Source organism: Peromyscus eremicus, chromosome 15 (genome assembly GCF_949786415.1).
Source record: "Peromyscus eremicus chromosome 15, PerEre_H2_v1, whole genome shotgun sequence".
In the NCBI taxonomy this organism is placed as follows: domain Eukaryota; kingdom Metazoa; phylum Chordata; class Mammalia; order Rodentia; family Cricetidae; genus Peromyscus; species Peromyscus eremicus.
Window position 1 is genome coordinate 59,904,288 of NC_081431.1, and position 23,294 is coordinate 59,927,581.

General features: G+C 52.0%; 1 protein-coding gene across 1 annotated transcript in view; it reads right to left on the bottom strand.

Moving 5' to 3' along the window:
- Window positions 1–9,610: 9,610 nt before the first annotated feature.
- The window catches only part of Lrrn2 (leucine rich repeat neuronal 2), a 59,710-nt gene continuing 46,026 nt past the window's right edge, over window positions 9,611–23,294 (bottom strand). Inside the window, exon 2 of the mRNA XM_059280308.1 lies at window positions 9,611–12,198. Within this exon, the coding sequence (XP_059136291.1) occupies window positions 9,841–11,982 (2,142 nt within the window). The 5' untranslated portion in view covers window positions 11,983–12,198 and the 3' untranslated portion in view covers window positions 9,611–9,840. The remainder of the gene's footprint in view (window positions 12,199–23,294) is intronic.

Sequence of the window (23,294 nt, forward strand, 5' to 3'; positions counted from 1 at the left end):
TCACAGGTGATTGAAATAGATGCCTGACATTGATTTCATCAGCTTCACTAAAATCCGCATGTTGGCAGGCTGTACAGTTTTGCTCTGTAGTTAGTTCCTGTGATTTTTGTGTCTCTAAGCCACTCACAATCCACAGAAGCTGGCGAAGACCCCTGAGAGCATGGCCTGGGTCAGGCAGAGCCTGGGTTAGCTGTTGTGTATACACGTGAGGGTTCAGATTACAGAGCATCTGGTCCACTGGTAACTATTTCTGTGTGTGCTGACTTTCTCTTCTCAGTGACTGGTGAGCTCATTCGTAGGAAGGACCACTATGCTGCCCTGACTCGCTGATGGTAGTCAGTAAGGAATGTGCCTTGGTTTTCCTATTGTTCCCTCTCCTTGCCAAGGGAGAGAGCACGAGACGTCAGTCTAGAAGTAGGAAATGAAGCCTGGGATGAGGGGTGCCGGAGTTAGAGCTAAGGAGTGGGGGTTATCGGGCAATGGATTCCATTTGTCTGAGGAAGCTCTTTCTAACATGTAGAGTTGTTAAGCTGATGGCTGGGGCTGCTTTGTGAGGTAAGGCACTTTCTGACACTTCAGTGGGAATGGGATGACTGACTGGGAGGCAGAGTTGGACCTTTCCAAATCTTACACTATTACTTTACATGTTTTGTGTTATACTATAAACTCCTGCAGATACAGTTGGGTTTTATTCACCCCTGTATCCTCCGGGTACCTTGTGGTTACAGGCACCACAGCCTGGTTGTTGATGAATGAGTAAAGGACCATCCAACTGAGTGGTTAAGCCACTGAATAGGTGAAGCAGCCCCCCACCTCCATGGTCTGACTGGCTATGTAGCCCAGGTTAGCCTTAAACTGGCAATCCTCCTGCCTCAGCCTCCCTAGCGCTAGTATTATGGGTGTATATGGCTGGGCATCTGTGAACTAGCTCTTCTCTTCCATGTGATCCTTGGTAACCTCTCTAGGTGCCAAAGCCAAAGAAAGCCTCCCTCCAGTACTTCCTGTGGGCGCTTCAGTGGAACATAGAGCCCTGGAGAAAGGAGGAGGAAGCTCCTGAGAGGAGGGGGGTCGAGTATCTCAGACAGGGCGTTTAAAATTTGAGCTCACTGGGTGGTGTTGGGGCACGACTTTAATCCCAGCTCTCAGGAGGCAGAGGCAGGCGGATCTCTGTGAGTTCAAGGCCAGCCTGCTCTACAGAGTGAGATCCAGGACAGGCACCAAAACTACACAGAGAAACCCTGTCTCAAAAACAAACAAACAAATTTTATTGAGCTCTACAAACCAGGTGTGGTGGTTCCCACTTATAATCCTAGCACTTGAGGGGCTGAAGGGAGGAGAGATCCGGAGTTCTAGGCAAGCTTGGGCTACACAACAAGACCTTATCTCAAAAAACAGAACAAATACTACGTGCGTGTGTCAGTGGGCACACACACAAAAGGTATTAAGCTCTCTCTTAGTATGGTCTCTCAATCTTGACCGCATATGTAATTCACTAGGGGTTTGAATAAGAAGTAATATTTAGGGGATGAGGAGACGGCTCAGTCTATAACATGCTTGCCACACAAGCGTGAGGACCTGAGTCGGAGCCCCAGCACCAGACTATATCTCAAAAAAAGACATGTAACTTTGACCTCTGGCCTCCACATTGCTTATGTGCATGTGAGTATGTGCACATGTGAGCCTCCGTGCACACACACACACACACACACACACACAAACACGCTTGTGCATTCAGAAGCAATGTCTGTATCTCATCTCTAGAGACTTTGGCCTGTGGTGCTTGGCATCGTGAGTTTTAAATCTCCCCAGGTGATTCCATGCACAGCCAAGGCTTACTATGTGCCTATTGCTGGTACTCATGTCTCACCACGAGCTTACGAGTTAGGCCAGTGGCTGACAGAATGTCCCAGAACCCACCATATCCTGGGAACTTGTGTTAGAAATGTAAATCTTCAAGCCTCGCCACACACTTAGGGAATAGGAATCTCAGGCTTTGTGATGTAATGCCTTCAGGATATTTTGATGACTGCCTGCTCAAGCCTCGGAACCCCCAGACTGAGGAGTCACCCACTTCTTTATCATTGAGGTGGAGAGACTTAGATGTTAGCTCAAGGGAACCTGGACAGTTAGGTTCAGAACAGGGGTCAGAATGCCCGTGCCCAGACCCATCCATCCTTCCTCTTTACCCATAATCCTCACAGGACATAAACGCTCCTCACCGTGGGTCACTGGGTCTTTTTCTCCTGTCTTGGCTCTGTAGCAAAGTTTAGCTCCATTTGGAGCATAATTGCTCTTGCCCCGGGGAAGCAAAGGGCAGATCACCCCAGGAATCTTTCTAAAACAGTTTTATTAGGTGCTTAAAATAGCTTCTGGCAGATGGAGTGTGGAGCGGGAGATTGGCTCACAGCTGCCTGTGACATTTACGAAGTGTATGTGTTCATGGGAGCACATGGGCGTGCATGTGTGCACACAGCTTGTGCACCTGCATGGGGGTGAGTCAGAGAGCTGAGGAGTTGAGAAAGGGCGTAAGGAGAACGACAATGATGGCTTCTGGTCTCCTTGACCAAGGAGGGAAGAGGCTTACATCAGGTTACACGTGCGTTTGCGTGACTCCTCGGCCTTTCCCGGTGCATGCTGGTCAGACTGGAGAAGGTAGCCTTGATATGGGTTTCCGGGGCTGATGTTGGCGAGTGCAGCAGAGCTCCAGAAAGCTTGTGGGTTTCGATGGATTAAAAGCTTGAACTTTGGTTTGCTAATAAAAACACTGAGATTTCACTTCATTTCCCTCATTTTAAAGGCGATCGCTATATAAGTAAATGTAAATCCCATTTTGGTGCAGAGATGGGACAGAGATACTCATCAATCTAATCCTCTCTGACAGGCTCTCAAATTGTGGGTGGCTCTGAATCCCACGGCAGCTCACAACCATGCTCTTGAATCCTGCAGCACCAAGTGTAACTCTCAAACCTCTAATGCAGTCATTCTTGGCGGTTCAGAATCCTACTAACTCCAAGATGTTCTCTCCAGAACATTTCACACACCCATGTACACAGGAAGGTCTGTCAGTACTTCGGAGGCCCATGGCTCAGCTGTGAGTCACTCAGTGTTGTGAAGGCGCTGTGAGGAATAGCCCTCCATCTTCCCTTGCCTCTAACCCTGCCCGGCCTTGAACCTCATCACTGCTGGATGATGAGAGACGAAGGTATCTAGACTTATACAGCATAGGCCTGCCTTAGAAGGGTCTTTGAGTAGGTGACTTGAGCTGTGGTCATGAGGAATTCATTCTGGGAGGGTGCCTCTCAGATCCTTCAGCCATGGGGGCCCAGCTCTGGCTAGCCCATACCTGTGTGTCCTGTGATCACACTCGGGATTCTTTCTCCTATACTCAGATGAGAGTAAGTCTCTTTCTCCTCGGTAGTTACCACCTGATTCTTTTTGCCTAGCGAGGCAGTACCCCACTCCCCAGGCTGCTTCCTGGATCTCCATGGAGAAGGAGCGGAGCAGGTGAATGTGAACTCAAGAGACCTGGGCTCAATTCCAGTTTGACTCTTTTTGGTTAGTGTGACCTTGGATAAGTTACTTCAATGTTCTAAGCCTCACCCTTCCTCACCTGTAAACTGGAGATAATAATATCTGTTCTGCTGACTCATTGAGATTTGCTGGGCGAATGAGAATCCCTGTCAGCGAGCTGAGTCACAGCCTACATTGGCCTCATGTAACTTTTGTCCTGTAGGTTGCATCTGGGCTCTTTCTCAGCTTCTCACAGGTTGACATCCTGGTCCTTTGGGTCTCTGAGGGTGGCAACAGGATGAAGAATAGACCCTTAGTACTCCTTCAACCAACCAGTGTCCTGCAGCCAAGGAAGCTAAGACATTGTTAAGTTCTAAGGCATCCAGAAGCTAGACAAACTGTGGTCAACAAACCACAGTCCTTCCGTGTGCGCTGGTGCTGAAGGGCGTGCGTGCGTGCGTGCGTGCGTGCGTGCGTGCATGCGTGCGTGCGTGCGTGCATGCATGCGTGCATGCGTGCGTGCTTGTGTGCGTGCGTGCTGCAATGCTTGGAAGCTTCTACAAACAAGGTTGAGGGGTTCTCTGGCTGAAGATGCACAGAAGGGAGCCTAGAGGAACAGAGAGGCTTGCAGAAGGGTGGAGGCAGGATGGGGTCCTTACTCAAGACTATAACAAGACAATGAAAGGTCAAGTTTAAGCAGCAACCTTTGGATGAGGATGAAAGGGGATGGCTCTGGGGGCTTCGGAATTGTTGGTTTCAAGGAAACCATGGATACTGTGTTTTCTAGCTCAGACTCTCAGAGCCCCAGAGGCAGAGGAAGCAGCGATAAGGACCTTCCGCCATCTAGATGCATACTTGGTATGGCTTTGCTCAGTCTCCAGTCCCTGATGAACTCTAGACATACCTAGCCAACATGGGAGCTCAGACACAAGGAAGCCCCTGAGCAAAGCTCATCTGATGAGGAAGTGAGAGCCTCTCCAGAGGAGCCACCACAGAGTCTTCAAGTTAGTAGGAACCAGGGATGGGAAGGTGAGGGAGGATGGTAAGAGCTCTAAAAAGCATGGTTCAGAACTTCAGGGGAAAGGGTCATCAGCTGTGGTTCTCAAGATAATATCGTTCAAGGGGTTGAAAAACTGAAGTCCCGACAATAAAATTGCAAATTATCCTGAGTTAAAAAAAAATGAGGGCAGTATCTAAAAATAAAATGGCTGCACGGGGAACTCTCTAATGCACAGAGCTTTGAGAAGGGCTCATGTTCTCAAAAAACTTTTGACATACTTTTAAAATACATGAATTTGAAGCTGGGCATGGTAGTGCATACCTGTAACTCCGGCACTGGGGAGGTGGGGTAGGAGGATTGCAAATTCGAGGTCATCCTCAGCTACATAGTGAGTTTGAGGTCAGCCTGGACGACATGAGACCCTCTCTCAAAAATAAAACCCAAAATCTAATAAGGTGTATGGATTTGTTTTCGTGTTTTGAGATGGGACTCTCACCGTGTAGACCAGGCTGGCCTTGAACTCACAAACATCTGCTTGCTTCTGCTTCTGGAGTTCTGGCATTAAAACTGTGAGCCATCAAAAACAGCTAGAAGTCTATGAACTTGAATACACTAAGTAGAGCAGAGTGGTTAAGGCAAGAGTCTCTAGAATCAGACAGCGTTTAAATTCCCGGCACCACTTAGTGGCTGTGGGACCGTGGAGACCCCACTTAACCTGCCTCAGCTCTTAGTCTGAAGCTGCAAAATGATAGTAGCCACTTCATGAGGCCATGGTGAATAAAAGGACAGGGTACACGGGAAATCCCTGCTATTGTGACTAGCAGACAGGAAGCGCACAACGCCAGCCATCCTTGCCTTCCTACAAACACACACGAGACTCTTCAATAAAGGAAAGCTGCGGGGGTGGGGTGGGGGGCAGAAATAAAAATGGGTGAGAACCATGTGAGGTAGACTGAGGCAAGTGACTTGTGACTGCCCCGAGGAGCAGTCACTGGTGAAGTCACACTAGATAAGGCATTGGTAGTGTTCGGTGGGAGAGCAGGTGTGACTGGCTTGTGGCGGTGCCTTCTCCCTGGTGACACACTTTCACAGCAGACCCAACTGATGTAGAATGGAAGGCTGGGAAAGATTGTTCCCGCTACCTTCATAAGCTTCTACCTGTTTTATGAGATGGGCCAAAGCACAGCCTACAAACGCCACGATGGAGGATTGATTACCAGGAACAGTTCTGAAGAGTTGTGGGGAAATGGGGAGGGGTCAGAGACTGTAGAAGAACACCTGGGTCTGATCTACAAATATAGGGAAAGGGCGAATTTAGAAAATACAGAGGTTTGCTTAATAACTAACCCTCGTGAAGTTCTAGAAGGATGACGAAACAGATTATTTTGGGGTTCTCCACGTCTGCCTTGCAGTCTGGAAACCTGAGGGGTCCCCTGATATCAGATCATGCCATGTCTGCACACCACCCTCCAATGACTCCCGTCTCACAGGGAAGAAAAGTCACATTTTTTTTTTTGGTTTTGCGAGACAGGGTTTCTCTGTGTAGCTTTGCGCCTTTCCTGGAACTCGCTTTGGAGACCAGGCTGGCCTCGAACTCACAGAGATCTGTCTGCCTCTGCCTCCCGAGTGCTGGGATCAAAGGCGTGCGCCACCACCGACCAGCGAAAAGTCACATTCTTCTTTTTTTTTAATGTTTTTTTTTTTAAAGATTTATTTATTTATTATGTCTACAGTGTTCTGTCTGCACATATCCCTGCAAGCCAGGAGAGGGCACCAGATCTCATTACAGATGGTTGTGAGCCACCATGTGGTTGCTGGGAATTGAACGGCAGAACAAGCAGTGCTCTTAACCTCTGAGCCATCTCTCCAGCCCCAAAAAGTCACATTCTTTATGGTGGCCTACAAGGTACTGTGGCTGCTGAGACCTCAGGCCTCATAGTTATCCCCCCACCCCCACTGCCCTCCCGTGCTAGCCGCCTTGCTCTTGGCTTCACTTTTTTTGACCTGGAACACTCATCCAAAGAGAAGGCAATAGCTCTTCCTCCCCAAATCTTTGTTCAAATGTTGTCACCTTAATGAAACTTTATAACTACCCTGAAGTGCTCGGTTTCTACTCATTCCTGACATATTTTTCCTCTCTTGTAGTCATTCTGATCAACACATTGCACATTTTTAAAATTTCTTTGTCTGTATTTACGATTCTGAAAACAGTACCCGCCGAGTTAAATATCTTTGTTTCAGAGGGAGTAGGTGGAGAGCGCTGACTAGCCTGTGCTGGCCAACCATCCCAGTGTGTTCAGAGCTGGGAGAGCCCCTGAAGCATGGTGCGAAGACCAGCAAAGTGCCAGTTGCCCTCTGTGTCTGACCTACAGTCTCTTCTTCTGTGACACAGTGACCAGACTGAGTGGGAGGAATACCACACACTCACCTCCTCCTCCTGTGGCGCAGCCCCTTACCAAGTCTGTCCTGATGGCCCTGCCAGCGCCATGCATCAGTGTGGGCTTCCAGACTGCTCATCTAGGTAGCCTGAAGCTGCCGGGCAGACAGACATGTTTGCTTAGTGGACCACTGGGGAAGGTGGAAAGGCTATAGCGTCGTGATGAGGGCAAAGGATGGTCTCGGTGCCTGCCTTCCTGGTGCTAACACACTTGACCCTGACTCCCGTCTACCTTTGTACCATCTTAGTTAGAAGCGGTTCCTTCCATCTGCTTGGCTTCTAGCTTTTCCAAGACTCGGTGAACCACATGCTTTTCCCTTCTTGTTCCCAACTAGCTGTCCCCGAAAGTGGCATTTCTCTTTTCAAGAAGAAAGCAGTCCCTCCCTGCCTTCTGCTCTCCATCTCACCCAGCTTGGTTCTCTGAAGCTAGTCAACCCGTAAATCCTCAGAGGGCCAGGGCTTTGTTCCTAAGGACCTGGGCAGCTGGGTAGCAGCAGGGTGGGGGTGGGGGGGCCCTAGAACTTCTGGGGCCATGTTTTAGGTTCTTATCACTCAGTCCAGGGCTTGCTGGGAAGCTCTAAGGTGGTGGCAGGGGGGTACTAGGTGCTTACTTAAGGGAACAGCGATTTCATTTTCCCTGCTGTGGGCTGGCCACAATATGGCAACTAACTACCAAACAAAAGATAGATAGATGGTCCTAGGGTAAGCAGGGCAGTGACTTCTGATTCTGCCTGCCTCTTCTCTACAGCTTCTGGCTGAATCCCCTTTAGCCAGCTCCAGCCAATCAGGAGTGCAGCCAAAGTGCATCAAGAGAGAACCCTGGGGACGTCCGGAGTGCCTGGCCGGGGTACAGCAGGGCACAGCATGTATACTCATGTAGAAAGACTGCATAACCCTGGGAAAGAGCATCGGGTGCTCAGGGTATTGGAGATCACCCTGTAGCTGCTTCTCCAACTTTCTTTAGCTGTCTGTAAAAAAGCCAAAAGTGTGGTGGTATGTACCTGTAATCCCATCACTCAGGGGCCAGAAGCAGGAGGATTGCCAATTTGAGAATAGCCTGAGCTATATAGAGCTTATAGACCCTGCCTCAAAAACCAAACACGAAACAGAAGGTGGGGATCACAGAGGCATGAAGTAATTATGAAAAATTCTAGCCATCCCAGCCTGAGGTCCAGTGATTCTGAGTGTCATGCCCAGGCTGGCAGCATCTGTTTTAGACGTGGACATAGGAAACTCAGGGGCGGGGCCAGCCATTTGTATTTAACCAAGTCTGCAGGGGAGTCTGCAAACTGGTGTGAATGTCCCTGCCAAGGAGATGGCAGCTTCTGAGAGCCCTGCTATGGAGGACACTGTCCTTTAATTTCGGGGAGCCATCCCGGCTTAGGTTCCTGGGACTGTGTGCAGAGCCTGATCTGGTGCCCACCTGTGTGTACATTTGCAGTCTCGGTGATGGTTTGGGATCTGTGTCCACCAAGTCTACCACACATCTTCTGTAACAGGGTGACCCTTAAACTCCTGTGTGGATTTGACCAGTCTCAGAAAAATTAATCCGTTTATCAGGCCAGTTGCCCAGTGGCCTCTGGCGTCACCCGTTGCTTGCCCTCCCCACCCCTCCAGCAACCCTTTTTGCCCTTGTCTCTGTTGGTTTTCCCACAGCCGTTCTTCTTCACTCAGTCACCAGAAGTTTATCAGTTAAGAACAAAACAACCAGAGCAGGCCAGGCTCATTGCGAACCACAGTGGAACGGAACAGAGAAAGAAACAGCAATTTCCTCCTCCACCACCTTCCCTTCCTCAGACCTTTCATCACCCATGCTCGCTCCTGCCTGCGAGCCAGAGTTCTTGCTCTCTTCATGATTTGTGATTCTCTGCATGCTCCTACCTCTTGGGTTTGTTTAATTAGAAACAGGTCGGGGATGTGCAGCCTATGCGCTGGCGTGTTAACTGCTTATCGGAGGAGAGAGAGGAACCAGGTTCGGGGATGGAAATTTCCACTCTCTCCCCACGCCTCTGTTTGTCTCCATTTTTCTCTCCCACTCTGCCTTTCCTCGCCTGTGTCATGCTCTTTCTGGATGGTGGCTTCTCCTCAGTTTGATCCTCTTCCCCAGGAGCTTTGGCTCCCTGCTATGGGGACACCTTGTGTTTGGAGCAGACACAGAGGCCAAAATTCAAGCTCTTATCACATCCCAGCCCCCACCGCTGTCTCTGAAGAGACCCAGGAGATTTTCTGATGCCCAGCATGCAAAAGATTAGTCCCCTCCCCGTTGTTGTTATTGTTTATTTTTATTTTTTACAAAACAGGAGAAAAGAGTGAATTGGGTTGGGGACAGGTGACACGTTTCTCCACAAAGGTACAAAACTGCCTATAGAAAGTCAACTTTAGAGCCCAGGCTATGAGACGAGGCATCCCTGGATACCCCTCTCCCCAAATATCCTTCAGATCCAGCTGGGGGACACTCCCACTGTGGGGCAGGCTCCCACTTTGGGAGAGCCTCTTTCAGCTCTTGCCCAGGAGGGGGATGAGCAAGCAACTGATACTGTACAAAGAGAAGAGGGAGGGAGGGCGCACAGCCTGTGGGCCAGGGGCCTGGGGACACAGGCAGCAGCGGACAGCCAAGCCGAGGTCCAGGAGCCTCCGGGGAAGAAGGAGGCTCCAGGCCTTGGAGACACTCCTCAGAACAGCAGCTGAAGGCCCCCAGAAGGCCACAGCAATCATGTCAGAAGCTGCAAGAGCACCCCCAGGAGCCACAGAGCCCCGTCATTCTTGGTCAAGCTGCCAGGCCTCAGGCACGTGGACCAACGCCACTTTCCTGGCAGGTACCTGGCCCAGATCGCTTCCCTTTTACTGTAGTGCTGTCCTAGTTATTTCTCTACCGCTGAGACCTGGCGGCGCCTCAGGAATGTGGAGACAATGGAGGCGACACGGTCTCCCCATTTGAGCATCTGGGCGGGTTCCTCCCCGGATTCCAGGGCAGGACAAGGGGTGCAGACATGACTCGGACAGAGGGGGTGCTCCAGCCCCAGAAAGCCCAGGCTGGAAGGAGAGGCTTCTCACCCACCCCCTGCTTGGGCTGCTGGCCTCTGCCAAGGTGGGCTGCAAGCCCAGCTGCCAGCAGGAGGACAGCAAGAGCCAGGATGGCTATGAGCCCAGGCTGGTCCCCCAGGGCTCTGTGGCAATGAGAGGCCTCTTTAGTCCTGGCCCAAACACAAGCCAACTGGGTGTGGGCATCAGCAAAGGCCACTTGCAGGCAGGCCCAGTACTCTGTGCCCGGGAGGAGGCGGGTAATGTTGTGGCGGTGGGTGCCCTGGGGCAGTCGAGCCGAAGCAGTGGCTTCATGGTCCCGGAGGGAGGAGGCCCTAGACCAGGTGAGGTTGGTGGAGACTATGTTGGGTGGCGGCACCCAAAACAGCAGGATGTGATATGGGTGTGTCTCCTGCACACGGAGCTCCAGTCCTGGTCCCTTGTCCCTGCCTGGCTGGAAGGGAGCGTGGCCAACCACAACACTGACTGTCTTAGTGTCAGCCCCGACCAGGTTCTGGGCCACACAGGTGTACAACCCCGCCTCTGCTGCAGTCACCCTCCTCAACTCTAGGGTCCCCTCAGGGAACACCCGGTACCTCCTGCCTGCACGGGCAGGTGTCAGTCGAACTCCAGCTGGAGTGACCCAGTAGATTTCAGGCTCTGGTTCAGCCAGCGCCCGACAGTGAAGTACCAGGCTCTCTCCACTGGCCACCTGCAGGCTGGAGGGGAAGCTTCGGGGAGAGATGAGGGGCAGGCAGTGGTCTGTCATCTCCCGGAATGGCACCTCCCGGACTGGGCGGCGCTGGAGGTCTGGAGGATCGGCACACAGGGTGGACTGTGGCTCGATGAAACGGACGTGGGTGCCCGTGGCATTGGCCCAGCGGATGACACAGTCACAGCGGATGGGGTTGCCGTGGAGCCCCACCTCCTGCAGGTTGGGCAGAGACTCCACTGTCTGCTGGTGCAAGGCACTGAGAGCATTGTTGTTGAGCATGAGGGTCTCCATCTGGGGCAGGTGGTGGAAGGCGCGGGGATGGATGAAAGAAAGCCGTGGGTTATTGGTGATGTCCAGCTTGGTCAGCTCAGGGAGATTGACCAGGGCGAACTTGTCAATGGAGACCAGCTCCTCCATGTTGTTCAGTCCTAATTCCTTGAGGTGCAGCATATTGGCAAAGTCTCCCGGCCCTACCCGCTGCAGTGGGTTTTTGTTCAGGTCTAAGAACTTGAGCCCAGGCACCTGCTCCAATGCCCGCTTGGGCACCTGGGCCAGCTGATTGTCATAGAAAGAGAGACTCTCCAGGCTTTGCAGTCCTTCCAGAGCATAGTCTGAGATCTCCCGCAAGCTCATGCCGGCCAGCACCAGGCTGCGCAGGTTGGCCAGGGGTCGGAAGTTCATGTCCAAGATGGCATCCACCTTGTTGCCACCAATCATGAGGATTTCCAAGTTGGGCAGCATCTCGAACCAGCGGCTGTCAATGGTCCTAAGCAGGTTAGAGTTGAGGTGCAGTCGAAGTAGGTTGCTGAGGCCTTCGAAGGCCCTGGGGGCAATACGACACAGCTGGTTGTGGTTGAGATAGAGCTCCTGCAGGCTTGTCAGCCCAGCGAAGCTGTGATCCTCCAGCCGGCTTAGCTGGTTCTCTTCTAGGTGGAGACTCAGCAGCTGAGGCAGGGCCTGGAAGTCACAGTCTCGGGCATCTGAGAAGCTGTTCTGGGACAGATCCAGCTCTGTGAGGTTGGCCAAGTAGGCAAGCTCAGTCTGGTCTATTCGGCTGATGCTGTTGCTCTGTAGCAGCAGGGTTTGCGTGCCCGCAGGGAGCCCTGGGGGCACTGCCGTCAGGAAGAGGTCATTGCAGTCCACAGTGGTGGCCTCGCGGTAGGAGGATCGGGGCGTGTACCAGGGCCGGATCTGGCAGGCACACTGAGGAGGGCAGGGCACACGCCAGGGTACCACGGGTACCGCGGCAGTGGTACCAGCCGCCCAAGATAGCAAGAGGGCAGCCACAAGGAGCCTCATGGTGGAGCTGGAAGGCAGAGGACCCTCCACAGGAAGAGTCCTGCTCTTCACGACTTTCAGAATGAGGGTCAGCAGCCCTGCCAAGGTCTGGGGAACCACCTGCTCAGGGCCGTCATTCTACATGGGGTGGGTGGGCATCACTTCGTGCCCTCTTGGGTGTGGGTCCTCATCTTTGTGCGCTGGGCTGGGATTCACTCATGTCCTTGTCAGGAGGCCCTGGAAGAAGACAACAGAATTAGGGATGAACAGAGTGAAGGAATGAAATCTGTTCTTCCAGCCTCCCCTGGTAGTCTCCAGAAACCAGAAGAACAGCTCAGGAGCTGGCCCGGTTGGAAACCAGGCATCCCGGGCCCTGTTCTGCAGCCCCCAAGGTTCCAGGGTGCTCTCCTACCACCTTCTCTAAGTCTCTGGATGACTCAGAGCTGTGTATGTCTATGGTGTGGTGTGGTGTGGTGTGGTGGGTAATGGTGGGGAGTGCAGGTTATGTGTGTGCGTTGGGAGGAAAGGAGAATGGATGGGCTGAAATTGTCATCATTGGAGCCCAGATAAATGGGGAATAGATTGTTTGACCTTTCTTGCTCTTCCTCCCTCGTTGGATCACTGGTTAAGTGAGATAAATGATAGTTTCTAGACGTTTCTCTGGGGATGCAGGAAGAAGGAGGTGGTGGAAACAAACCCAGCTCTAAAATATGGGATGGGCTTCCCAGAACTCTGGAGTTGGGCAGCGGATCCTGACCCCGCATTCACATAGGCTGGGGTGCCGGGGCAGTCCAGTCCTTCCTGGGGTCTCCTGGGTGACCTTTGGTTTGGGCCACTCTTAGTTATTATGCGGCGCAATGTTATTCATTAGGTGGCGCTGTTTACCGTTGGAGAAAAGCCATGATAAGTGTTTATTAGGGGAAAGAGAACAGAGGGGATGTGCTTAGAACTATGGAAGATCGTTCGGGGAGAGAGGAGGGAGGGGTCTGTGACCCGCTTTTTATGGATTTCGCCCGCACATGTGCATGTGGGCTTACATAGCTACGCCACGCATGCGCATAGGTTACGCGATCATGCTGCACGCACCACTTTCCACCCTGGAGGCATGGGCCTGCCTCTCGCAATAGCCTGTTGGAGCTGCCCGGCAGATGTGCAGGGACTGGAGTCTACCTGCCTCAGCCCTGCAGGGGTGGCCTTCTGCAATCTGGCCTGTTGTTCCTATCCCCCTCCTACTCTGCACAAACCTTTTGGGGTGAACTGACATCCCACCCCCCTTTGTCTCATTTCTCTGAGACGACTTCGGCTTGTTCTTCAAGACTCGAGTCCAGTCACTTCCAGAGAGTGTCTCTTGGGCTGCAGTGTTTCTTGGAGGCCGATGAGCTCTTAGACATTGGGGCACGTGTCTCCACCTCTGGGTCTAAGGGGCTGGCACTGTGTGCTGCAGTGGTGGGCTTGCTGCTGTCCCAGCCCTGCTCGGGTCACCTGGGAAGATTCCTCTGACTATAGTACTGCCCTTTCTTCACCACACCTGACACACAGGGCATGGCTGGTGCTCACTGTAGTCCCATGTCCTCAGGGCCCCTTCTCCCTGGAGGTCTCCTCTACCTGGGACCCAAGACACTGATGTTTCCTCCATCCTGGGTGTATGAAATCAACCTGGCTTCTCTCTTAGACCCTAAGGCCAGGCTGTACTGCCCTGAAGGTACATCAAGCCTTGGCTTAGAACAGAAGATGGATACAAAACTGGGGCATAAGCAGGGTGGTGATGGTGGTGGTGGTGGCGGTGGCGGCGGCGTGCACACCTTTGATCCCAGCAGAGCCAGGCGGATCTCTGTGAGTTCAAGGCCAACCTGGTCTATAGAATGAATTCCAGACCAGCCAAGCTACACAGAGAAGCCCTGTCTCAAGAAACAAACAAAACAAAACAAAAACTGGGCCAGATTCCCGCTCTCCTCTTTGGCCTGGTCTGACTCCCAGGTAGAGGTCTGATCTGGCAGCTCTTCAGTGGCAGGTGTGCAGATGTGTTCCTAAGACTGTCAGCAGCTTTTTTTCCTGTGTAGTTGTCCTAAGAGGCCTGTGAGATAAACACTCACACCTCCAGTTTGTATAGGTCCAGAAGAATTCCAAGAATTTGGCTCAAGTCTCCATGCTGGGAAGGATCCAATAAGCCCAAACTGGAGGCCATGCTGTTCATACATTGCCATTCTGCCTCAGGTCTGGCCCAGCTTGCTCTGATCCCAAGGCTAGGGTGCACTGGCTGCCCTGAGGCAGGCTAGTGCCATTCCTGTCTTCCAGGTGAGGTCTCCCTTGCCAGGAAGCTGCAGGAAACTCAGGATGGTGTTTACCAGCTTCCAGGCTGTGCCTCTGGCTGGCCACACACAGGGCTCTTTGCCTCATCATCCTGCTTCCGGGATGCTGGGAGGGGAGCGGTGGGGGCGGGGCACCCCTCCCTGAGCAGGAGAGCAGCAGCATGCCTGTGTACATCTGACTGCGTCCCACTTTCCATAGCAGCTATTTCGGAAGGTGGGAAAAACAACGGTGACTTGAAAGGCACAGAGGTTTGCGTAGGGGTGTGTGTGCGCTGTCACATAGATCTTAGGGTAAACAAACACACGTGCACCAACATGCGTGCCTGCCTACATACATGTGCCATGGGAGCCCCAGGGAAACCAGCTGCCTCAGCTAGTAACTGGGGCTGGGGGGCGGTTGTGGTGTACTTTGTGGGTTGGGAACTGCAGGAAACAAGCCGAGAAGCACCTGCCACACAGATGACTCCAAGTGCCACGCTTCCACACCAGAGGCCGGGATACCAAGTGTGGCTCTACCTCTGCCCTAGGAAAAGCTCCTTGACCTCTCCAAGCATCTGTTGCTTTCTGTGTCCTTCATTTTCTTAAAGAAAGACTGTCACGAGACTGAAATGAGCGTGCTGCTCACGTAGAGAGTTCTAGAAACGTCAGCTCCTTTTCCAAGATTGGGAGGTGCTCTTGCCATGTAAGACCTCCCTTCTCTCTCCCCTCCTCCCTCCCTTCCTACTTTTCTCCATTCTCTCTTTCCTTCCTCTTGCTATGTAGCTGAGACTGTCCTTGAACTCAGGATCCCCTTCTTCCATCTCTCAAGTGCTCAGAGTGCAGGTGTGCAACACAGTGACCACAGGACTTCTTAAGGAACAATAGTCTTCTAGACAACAGACAAAGGGGGCAACATGCTCCCTCTCTACTGAGCTTAGCCAATCAATACTGGCTCCCAAGCTGGGGCAGAGAGCTGTGAGCTGGCAACATAGCCACCAGCAAAGAATGTTCATTGTTGGGGAATATTATTTTAAGGTGTGTTACTTTTGTATGTTGCAGTTGTTTAATTCTGTGAAGCTGTGTTACTGTGCCTGTCTAAGACACCTGATGGTCTAATAGAGAACTGAACAGCCAATAGGGAGGCAAGAGAAAGGATAGGTGGAGCTGGCAGGCAGAGAGAATGTATAGAAGGAGAAATCTGGGAGAAGAAGAAGGAATGAGAGAGGAAGGAGGAGGACTTCAGTGGCCAGCCACCCAGCTACACAGCCTAACATGGAGTAAGAAGGAAAGAAAGGTATACAGGAATAGAGAAAGATAAAAACCCTGAGGCCAAAGATAAACAGGATAATTTAAGTAGAGCTGGCAAGAAACGAGCCAAGCTAAGGCCAAGTATTTATAATTAAGAAAAAGCCTCTGTGTGTGTTTATTTGGGACCTGGGTGGCAAGCTCTCTAAAAGAGCAAAAAACAAACAAACAAACAAACAAAAACAACAACAGCCAATGGGTGAGGCAACCCCAGGACGGTTCCCAGATGGAGAGGAAGGTGAGGCTGAGTAGGCAGCAAGGGTTCTTCAGAGGGGACCTCAGTGTGTCACTTGACCTTTAGGTAAGACCTGAGCCCCTGCCTTCCCTCTCCTCCTCCAACACCCTTGTTCTGAGTGCCAAGCCAGCATTCAACTGTGCTCAAGGCCTTAGAAGCCACCAAACCTACAAAGTTCCATGGCAGACAGCTCCTCTGCTGGCCTTATCTGTCTACCTGGGCAGGAACAGCAGAATGTGCTATTCCTGGGCTAGGAACAGGGATGGCTTTAAGAGGAAGAGAGAAGTAGCAGCTGAATCTGGAACCCCAAAGTGTGGCAAATCCTTAGAGGAGTCCCTTCTCTTGAGGCTGGGCACATAGCCCCTCCTGATGGAGCCTGGAGCTGCCCATGCATTTGCCATCACCATTTAAGGCTGTCATGGACCCACTCATTCAAGCTGATCAGGAGCCGCAGAGAAAGCGAGTCGTCTTTTCTCTCTAATGTCCGGGTGACCAGGAGTTCATGAGCACACGCACATGTCTCCCGATTGGTCTGCAAGCTCCCTGTGTCCACAGAGAATGAAGTGAAGGAGAGTACTTGAGGGCGAATATGAATAATAAAACCCACAGAACACGGAACATTAAGTTTCATATCTCCACCAGCTCTGTGCATGGGCAATGAAGGGATTCTTTACTTTCATTTTGTCAGGGAGACAACTAAGGTTCAGAAAGGTTATAACAGAAGTTATACAGCTTCTTTGTGGTGAGGGAAACCAACCCAGTTTTTTTTTTTTTTTTCTTTTTTAACTATAACCAGCCCCAGCAGCCCAGTCAACAGGGATCAATGTTTGCTTGAAGGGAGCTGGGTGTTAGACTGGCTTCGAACACTTGTCTCAGTTGCAAGTTCTCTCAGAGATGGACTTGGGTTCTTAGCAAATATATCTTGTCCCCTGATGGGCGCCCCAGACCCCTTCCTTGGCTCCTGGCTAGACTGACCCCCTTGAGGAACATGCAGGAAGCACCCTGTTACTGTTTGAGCCTTGGTGGGCCTGGAACCACAGGGTCAAACAAAGCTCAGTGCTGCACATAGACCTGACCCTGCCATCTGACTGTGCCGTGGGTAGCCACCCGGGCTGCTGGCTCCCTCCAAAGGCACACCGTTAGCTTGGAAGGGCTTGCACTACAAATCCCAGTGGACCTATTGCTAGTTGGATTTGCTCCAGGAACCATCTTTGGACTTGGCAGAATGCATGGAATTGATCCTCCAATCCCTCTGCTAAAAAGACCCTTGGCAAATCTCTAAAGGAAGAGTTTTGGGGGACACTGTCATTCCAGCCTTTCTTCTCAGTCCCTGTCCCCTGCAGCACAGAGGTGGAGTCGACTGATGCATGCAAACTCCCCTCTCTCACCTTCCTATCACTCTCTGCTTTCTCCCTTAGTCCCTGCCCAACCTCTGAGAGCAGCCTTCCTCCAGCAGGAGGCAAGCAAGCAGGCAGCTACCGATTGGATTGCCTGGCCTTGGCTGCTTTGGTACCAGGTCCTTCTGAGCTGCGGAGAACAGGTGGGTGGCATAATTGTGTGTAGCATTGATAAACTCCAGCCTCCTCAGCAGCAGATAAGCACTGGGCAGGAGCTGCAGAGGGTGGAAGGCTGACCTCCAGTTGTACACGTGGTCTCCAGTTCCTCTGGGAGGTGACTAGGTCCCTCGCTCCTACCTCTCACTTAATCATACACGACCAGAGCTTCTGCACGGGAGACCCCGTGTTTATCTAGTCCTCCAGAGCCTGAATTCCATTCTTAGCTTATGTGAAGGAGGGCTGGTGGTGCAGAAGGAACTGGGCTTTACCATGGAGTTTGAGCCCCCGGCTCTTCCATTCTCCATGTGACCTTGGGCAAAGTACCCAGCTTCCTTAAATGTTGCCGCCGTGGAGCCCGGGATGTGATGACTCTGTTTCCTTCACTCCTTCCATTCTTGTGGCTTCTCATTCCGTCTTTGTCCCTCACCTTTATCGTCGTTGAGGTCTAAGATACTACCCAGGCCTGTATACACCAAAGACACGGAGCCCCAGGCTCCATGAACTTGGGCTAATCCCGGGTCAGCCCCACTCAGATCTCAATGTAACTATGCCAGCATTTAGAAGGTCTCTACATGCCCTTGCAGGTCCATACGCAACCCTACCTGGTGACCACTGCCTGACTCTATCCTCACTGGCCAGTTTCATCTTTAAGCTTCTCCCCTCGTCCCTTTCCACCATAAGTTGAGAACAAGGTCATCGGAACTGGGTGATTATTCCTGGATCTCCTACTAATACTTCCAAGTGGTTCAGAGCCTCTCAGCATCCTTCTCAGCCAGCAAGGTGGGTCTCCTTTCTTGTTCTTACACCTAGAAATAAATCTATGCCTCAGGGTCCCAGCTCTGGCTACAATCCTCATGGCCTGGGCCTAGGTGTTCCATGCCCCTTGAGACAGGAAGACTGCTTGGTGGTCTCTGCTCCTCATGTTTCTAGATTTTCTCATCCCAGAGTCCCAGGGCAGTAGATAAGGGGGTACATGGGAGTGACCCTGCACTCTTAGCTTCCCTATGCCTCTCAGAGCCCCTCACATTCATCTCGTCCCAAAGTCAGCCTCTCTGCTCACCAACCTGCTCCTCAGGTCCCGTCTTTGTCAGTCTCTGCATCCCCCAGTGCCGAAGACCGGAAATCACTATTTTGCATTGCACCTCTTCTCCTAGCAAATACACCTACTTATATCACCAGTCTCAACCCTTAGGGTGGCCTCTTTGGTGCTCTCCTCTTAACATCAGAGGGGCCTCACATTCCCAGACCTGCTGCTCTGCCACACCCGACCTGCCACCGTCCCCAACACTATAGGTTCTCACCCTGACTAATGCTCTGTTCTTTTCAGCTCTCACTCTTCTTCAGCCTCCAAACCTATCCCAAACACCGCTTCAACTGAAGGGAGACGCGAGGTATCCCTGAGGGCTTGTGTGCCGGGTTTCCCGTATGCCACCTACCTACTTTGCCAACAATCCCGTAAAGGAAGTGCCTCTTAGATGAGAAACTTAGCTCAGAGAAGTTAAGGGACAAGACTGAGGTCCCACAGCTGGTCCATGGAGGGCCAGGAGGGACCCGATAGATCTCATTCACAGCCCTGGCTATTTCTGGGATTCTGGCGCCAGAGCTCAGCTGGTCTGTCGGGCAGCAGAGCGGGGAGGGTGCGAGTCCTTTGTTGCTCTCTCCATTCCTCTGGAGTTTTAGAGGTCAAGGTTCTGATAAAACTCCATGGGTGGAGAGGGAAGGGTTTTGTTGCCAGGCAGGACTCTCTCTGGTGTCCAGGCAGAGGGTGTGAGAGCTCCGAGCCTGGAAGGGAGCCGGCCTCATTATTTCTTAATTAGAATGGAGGGTGCCAGTAGGTAGCAGCACACAGTCATTTCTGTCTGACGGCACGGCACCCAAACAGGCTGCAGGGGAGCAGGGCCAGCAAGCCCCGGCCGAGAGTGGCTCAGGCTGAGCCCGCCTCTTCCTGCTGCCAGGGCTTCTGCAAACCCCTGGGGATCACCTCTCTGACCAGAACCTCTCTCCTGAGCTCCTGGGGTGCCCTGGATCCTTCCATGAGATCCTGCCTGCTCTTCCTGCAGACTGAGAACTCTGCAGGGCCAGGAGCCTTGCTCAAGCTCACAGTAGGAACTCAGAACATTATCTGGACAAGGCCCAGGCCAGGCCAGGCAGGGATGTCTGTCTGTCTAAAAGATCAGAAGCCACAGGGACCAGGTGCCCAGAGAAGAGGCCTTTGTGTGGATTCTTCCTTCTGCCTCTCTTCCTGCCCCCTGAAAGGAGACCAACATCCTTCTAGAGTCTGTTTTTCCTGGTTCAGACTTTTCTGTGGCCATTTTGCCTTCCTGGTCACTGCTCCTGGGTGAAAGTCACTTTTTTTCTCATTCAAGTTTCTGTCTGGTTTAAGAGAATCTTATATTCACCTCCACTCTTCTGGGGCTTTCTCTGGATCCCTCTAGAAAATTCCACAGACTCCACTAGCCTCTGCTCTGAGGCCAGTAGTTGAAACACTGGATTTGGAGGGGACTCAGTAGTTGAGGCGACGGAGAGGGACACAGGCAATTCTTTCCCATCCCCTTGCATAGTCGGGTCCTCAACCGGAAGTCCTGTTCTCCACTGTGCATCTAGGAAGTTCCTTCCTGCCTACAGCCTCCATCATCCAGCACCACTGTGGGGTGCTCCTGCGTGAGCACCCCCACCCCCACCCCGCTCCCTCCACTCTCTCTGAAGCCACAGCCTGCCATCCTGAGGGGTTCCTGTCTCCTCTCTGTGCACTGTTAGACAGGGTAGAAGGCCCCAAGGCCCCAGCTGACAGGGAAGCGTGGAGGGAAGGATTCTGCCCTGCCTGTGAGGAGCTTTGGGTCACCCTGGCACCTGGTTACAGGCAGAAGCAGGTGGGGTGGCCGAGTGAATGTGGAGCAGGCTAGTTAAACACGGAGAAAGGCTAAACCCCTTCTAACGGAAAAGGAAAATGAAATCAGAATGAAAATTGATGAGGCAGGGGGAAAGGGAGACTCATTTCATCAGCAGGTTTACCAGATGAAGCCCGGAGATAAATCACACTGCGGAAGGAAGGAGGCCTGGGCTGGAGGGCGTAAGCCTTCCCTCTGTCAGCTGTGGCAGGCAGGCTGGGAGATAAATGGCTGCAGCTGAGGCCCTCGGTGGGTGTTTTTCTTTCTCCCTTTCCCCTCACTGCAGTGAGATAGCCTGCCGGTCCTCGACACCCTTCCATGTTTGCCCTGGCTCTCCTCTCACTCAGTCCCTCTTCTTCAGCTCTCCCTACCTCATTGGTCACCTAGCAGCTTAGATCTTTCTTGCTCCATAATCACCTGGACTGCCTACGGCCACAGGGAAGACGGCAGGGCAGGGCTTGGGGATTGGTGGTAGGCAGTACAGCCCAGGCCAGGGCTGGGAACAGACTTTGGATCATGGCCTCATCCCTCCTCGGGCCTAGGGGGCCCTGGGCCAGGACTATCAGCAGCTCCAAGAAAGTTCTCAGAAATGCAGATTCTTGGGCCCACTCAGTCCTCCAGGATCAGAGAATGAGGGTGGGGCCTAGAAACCAAAGTTTGACCTGGATGACTTCGGAAGTCCAACTCTATAAACCAAGGAATGATCCTTAGAAATCTCAAAGGCATTTATTCATAATGTGCTTGATGTTGCTCTCCTGACAGGTTAGGATAGAGTCTTCCAGAAGCCCCTCACCTCCTCTGTCCCAGGCACAGAGAAACTTCCAAGGAGTATCAATAAAGGTCTGGTGGAATGTTGGGCACGGTACATTTGGTAATGGCGAGAGACACAATGTATAGGAAGGACAGGCGAGGTTTCACAGCTTGAGAACAAAACACAGAGAAACTCTCTGTGGAATAATAAGTTGTTACAGAAGGACCCTGGGGCTCAACCATGGGAACAGCGCAGTCCCACCACACATAGGAAGTTAGACAAGTATTCATGGGAAATATGCTAAAAATGAGTGTGGGGCTAGTTTTATATCAACGTGACACAAATTATAGTCATTTAGGAAGAGGGAGTTACAGTTGAGAAAATGCCCCTACCAGATTGGCCATCTTGATTGATGATGGATGTGAGTGGGCACTGTGGGCAGTGCCACTCCTGGGCAGATGGTCCTGGATGCTATAAGAAAGCGGGCTGAGCCACGAGCTGCAAGCCAGTAAGCGCCACTCTTCCATGGCCTCTGCATCAGTCCCTGCCTCCAGGTTCCTGCCTTGAGTTCCTGCCCCGATGTCCAGTGATTTGGAAGTGTAAGAGGCAATAAACTTTTTCCTCCTCAAGTTGCATATGGTTATGGTGTTTTAACACAGCAACAGAAACCCCTAAGACAATGAGTGAGCTTGGTAGGTAGGTACTTTAATAAATTTTAATTGTTTTAAAAATCTCCTTGGGGTGGGAGGTGGGGGACCAAGCTGGAAGCAGAGATGGTGGAAGACATTCAACCCGTACAGGAGGCACCGTGAGCAAAGGTCTGGGGGAAAACCGCAGGAAGTGAATGCCAAGGAGTGTTTCCCTGCAGCCTGTGGGTAGAGTGGGAAAAAGGACAGCGGGCGAGAGCCAGCACGTCTGGACACGATCCTGCAAGCTGAGTGCAGTCACAGTGAAGGTCCTTACAACGCCAGCCATCATTAGTAACAATCCACGGAACCAGACGCACCTTGCAATTGACATTCTACCATTCCCACTATCTTATGTGGCTGTGGTCTGAGTGCATGCCCCAGATCCTTGCGTTAAAAACTTGATCCCCACTGAGCATTGATGGCTCAAGTCCCACCACTCGGGAGGCAGAAGCAGGTAAATCTCTGAGTTTGAGGTCAGCCTGGTCTACAGAGTGAGTTCCCAAACAGCCAGGGCTACACAGAGAAACCCTGTCTTGAAAAACTGAAAGAAAAAGAAAAAAGAAACCCAATCCACAATGATGCAATTTTGGGAGGTATTTAGGTCACAAGGGCTCCGTTTTCCTGAATGGACACATGGTATTGGAAAGTCACGAGAAGAGGGAGTTGGGTCTTTTTCTGTCAGTCTGCTTTTTGCCATGTGGAGATACTGTATTCCCCAGAGAACCCAGAGTTCAAAAAACTATCTTGGAAGCAGACAGCAGGCCTCACTGGATGCTGATGCCTTGATCTCGGACTGCTTGGCTTCTAAAATTGTGGGAAACAAATTTCTAGTCTTTATAGATGCCCAGTCTTTGATGGTATCTTGAAGCTGCCCAAGGAAGACCTGTTTGACAGTCACAGATGCCACTGCCCCTGTTTTTAATGGGAAGAGTATCAAGTGACTGGCTCAAGTCCACACAGCACAGTAACGGGCCAAGGCTAGAAGGCACAGTGTGCTTCCAGCCGGGGTCCTGATTTTCCCTACGGGAGGGCAATACCAATGGTAGCCACTGAAACAGTCTGAGTGTGAGCCAGGCCTTGGACTAGGCAGGAGTGGCTGCCTGTGCTCATAATGCCACTGGGATGAGGGCATGACGAGCCCCACTGCAGTGTGAGAGGGTGAGTGCCTGGCCTGAGAGTATTCAGCTGTGAAGCCAGGTCATTGCTGGCTGGTGCCAAAGCCTGTGCTGTGGGGTCTGATCCTTCACAACCCTCCAGCCCCACTGCCCAATTCTCCTCCATCCCAGAATGGAATGGGAGGGAGGGGGGTTCCAGTTGACTTCTTTTGGATCAATCTCCTTTGGATCTGGACCAAACCCAAGAAAAAGAAGCTGGTCTCTGGCCCAAGTTTATAGGCCTTCCTCAAGGACGAGCCTTTCTCTGCCTTGGCACAGCTTCTCCGCCACACCTGTGCAGCCTCAAAGTCCAGAGTGCCAGGCGGGCTGACGGCTCTCGAGACCCCGAGCCCCGAGCCCGGTGGAAGGAAATGCTTCCATCTGTGATCAATACCAGGCATAATTCAGTGACTGCAGCAAGTACAAAGGAGTGGAGGTTAAATCAATATTTAGAAGCTTCGAAATTA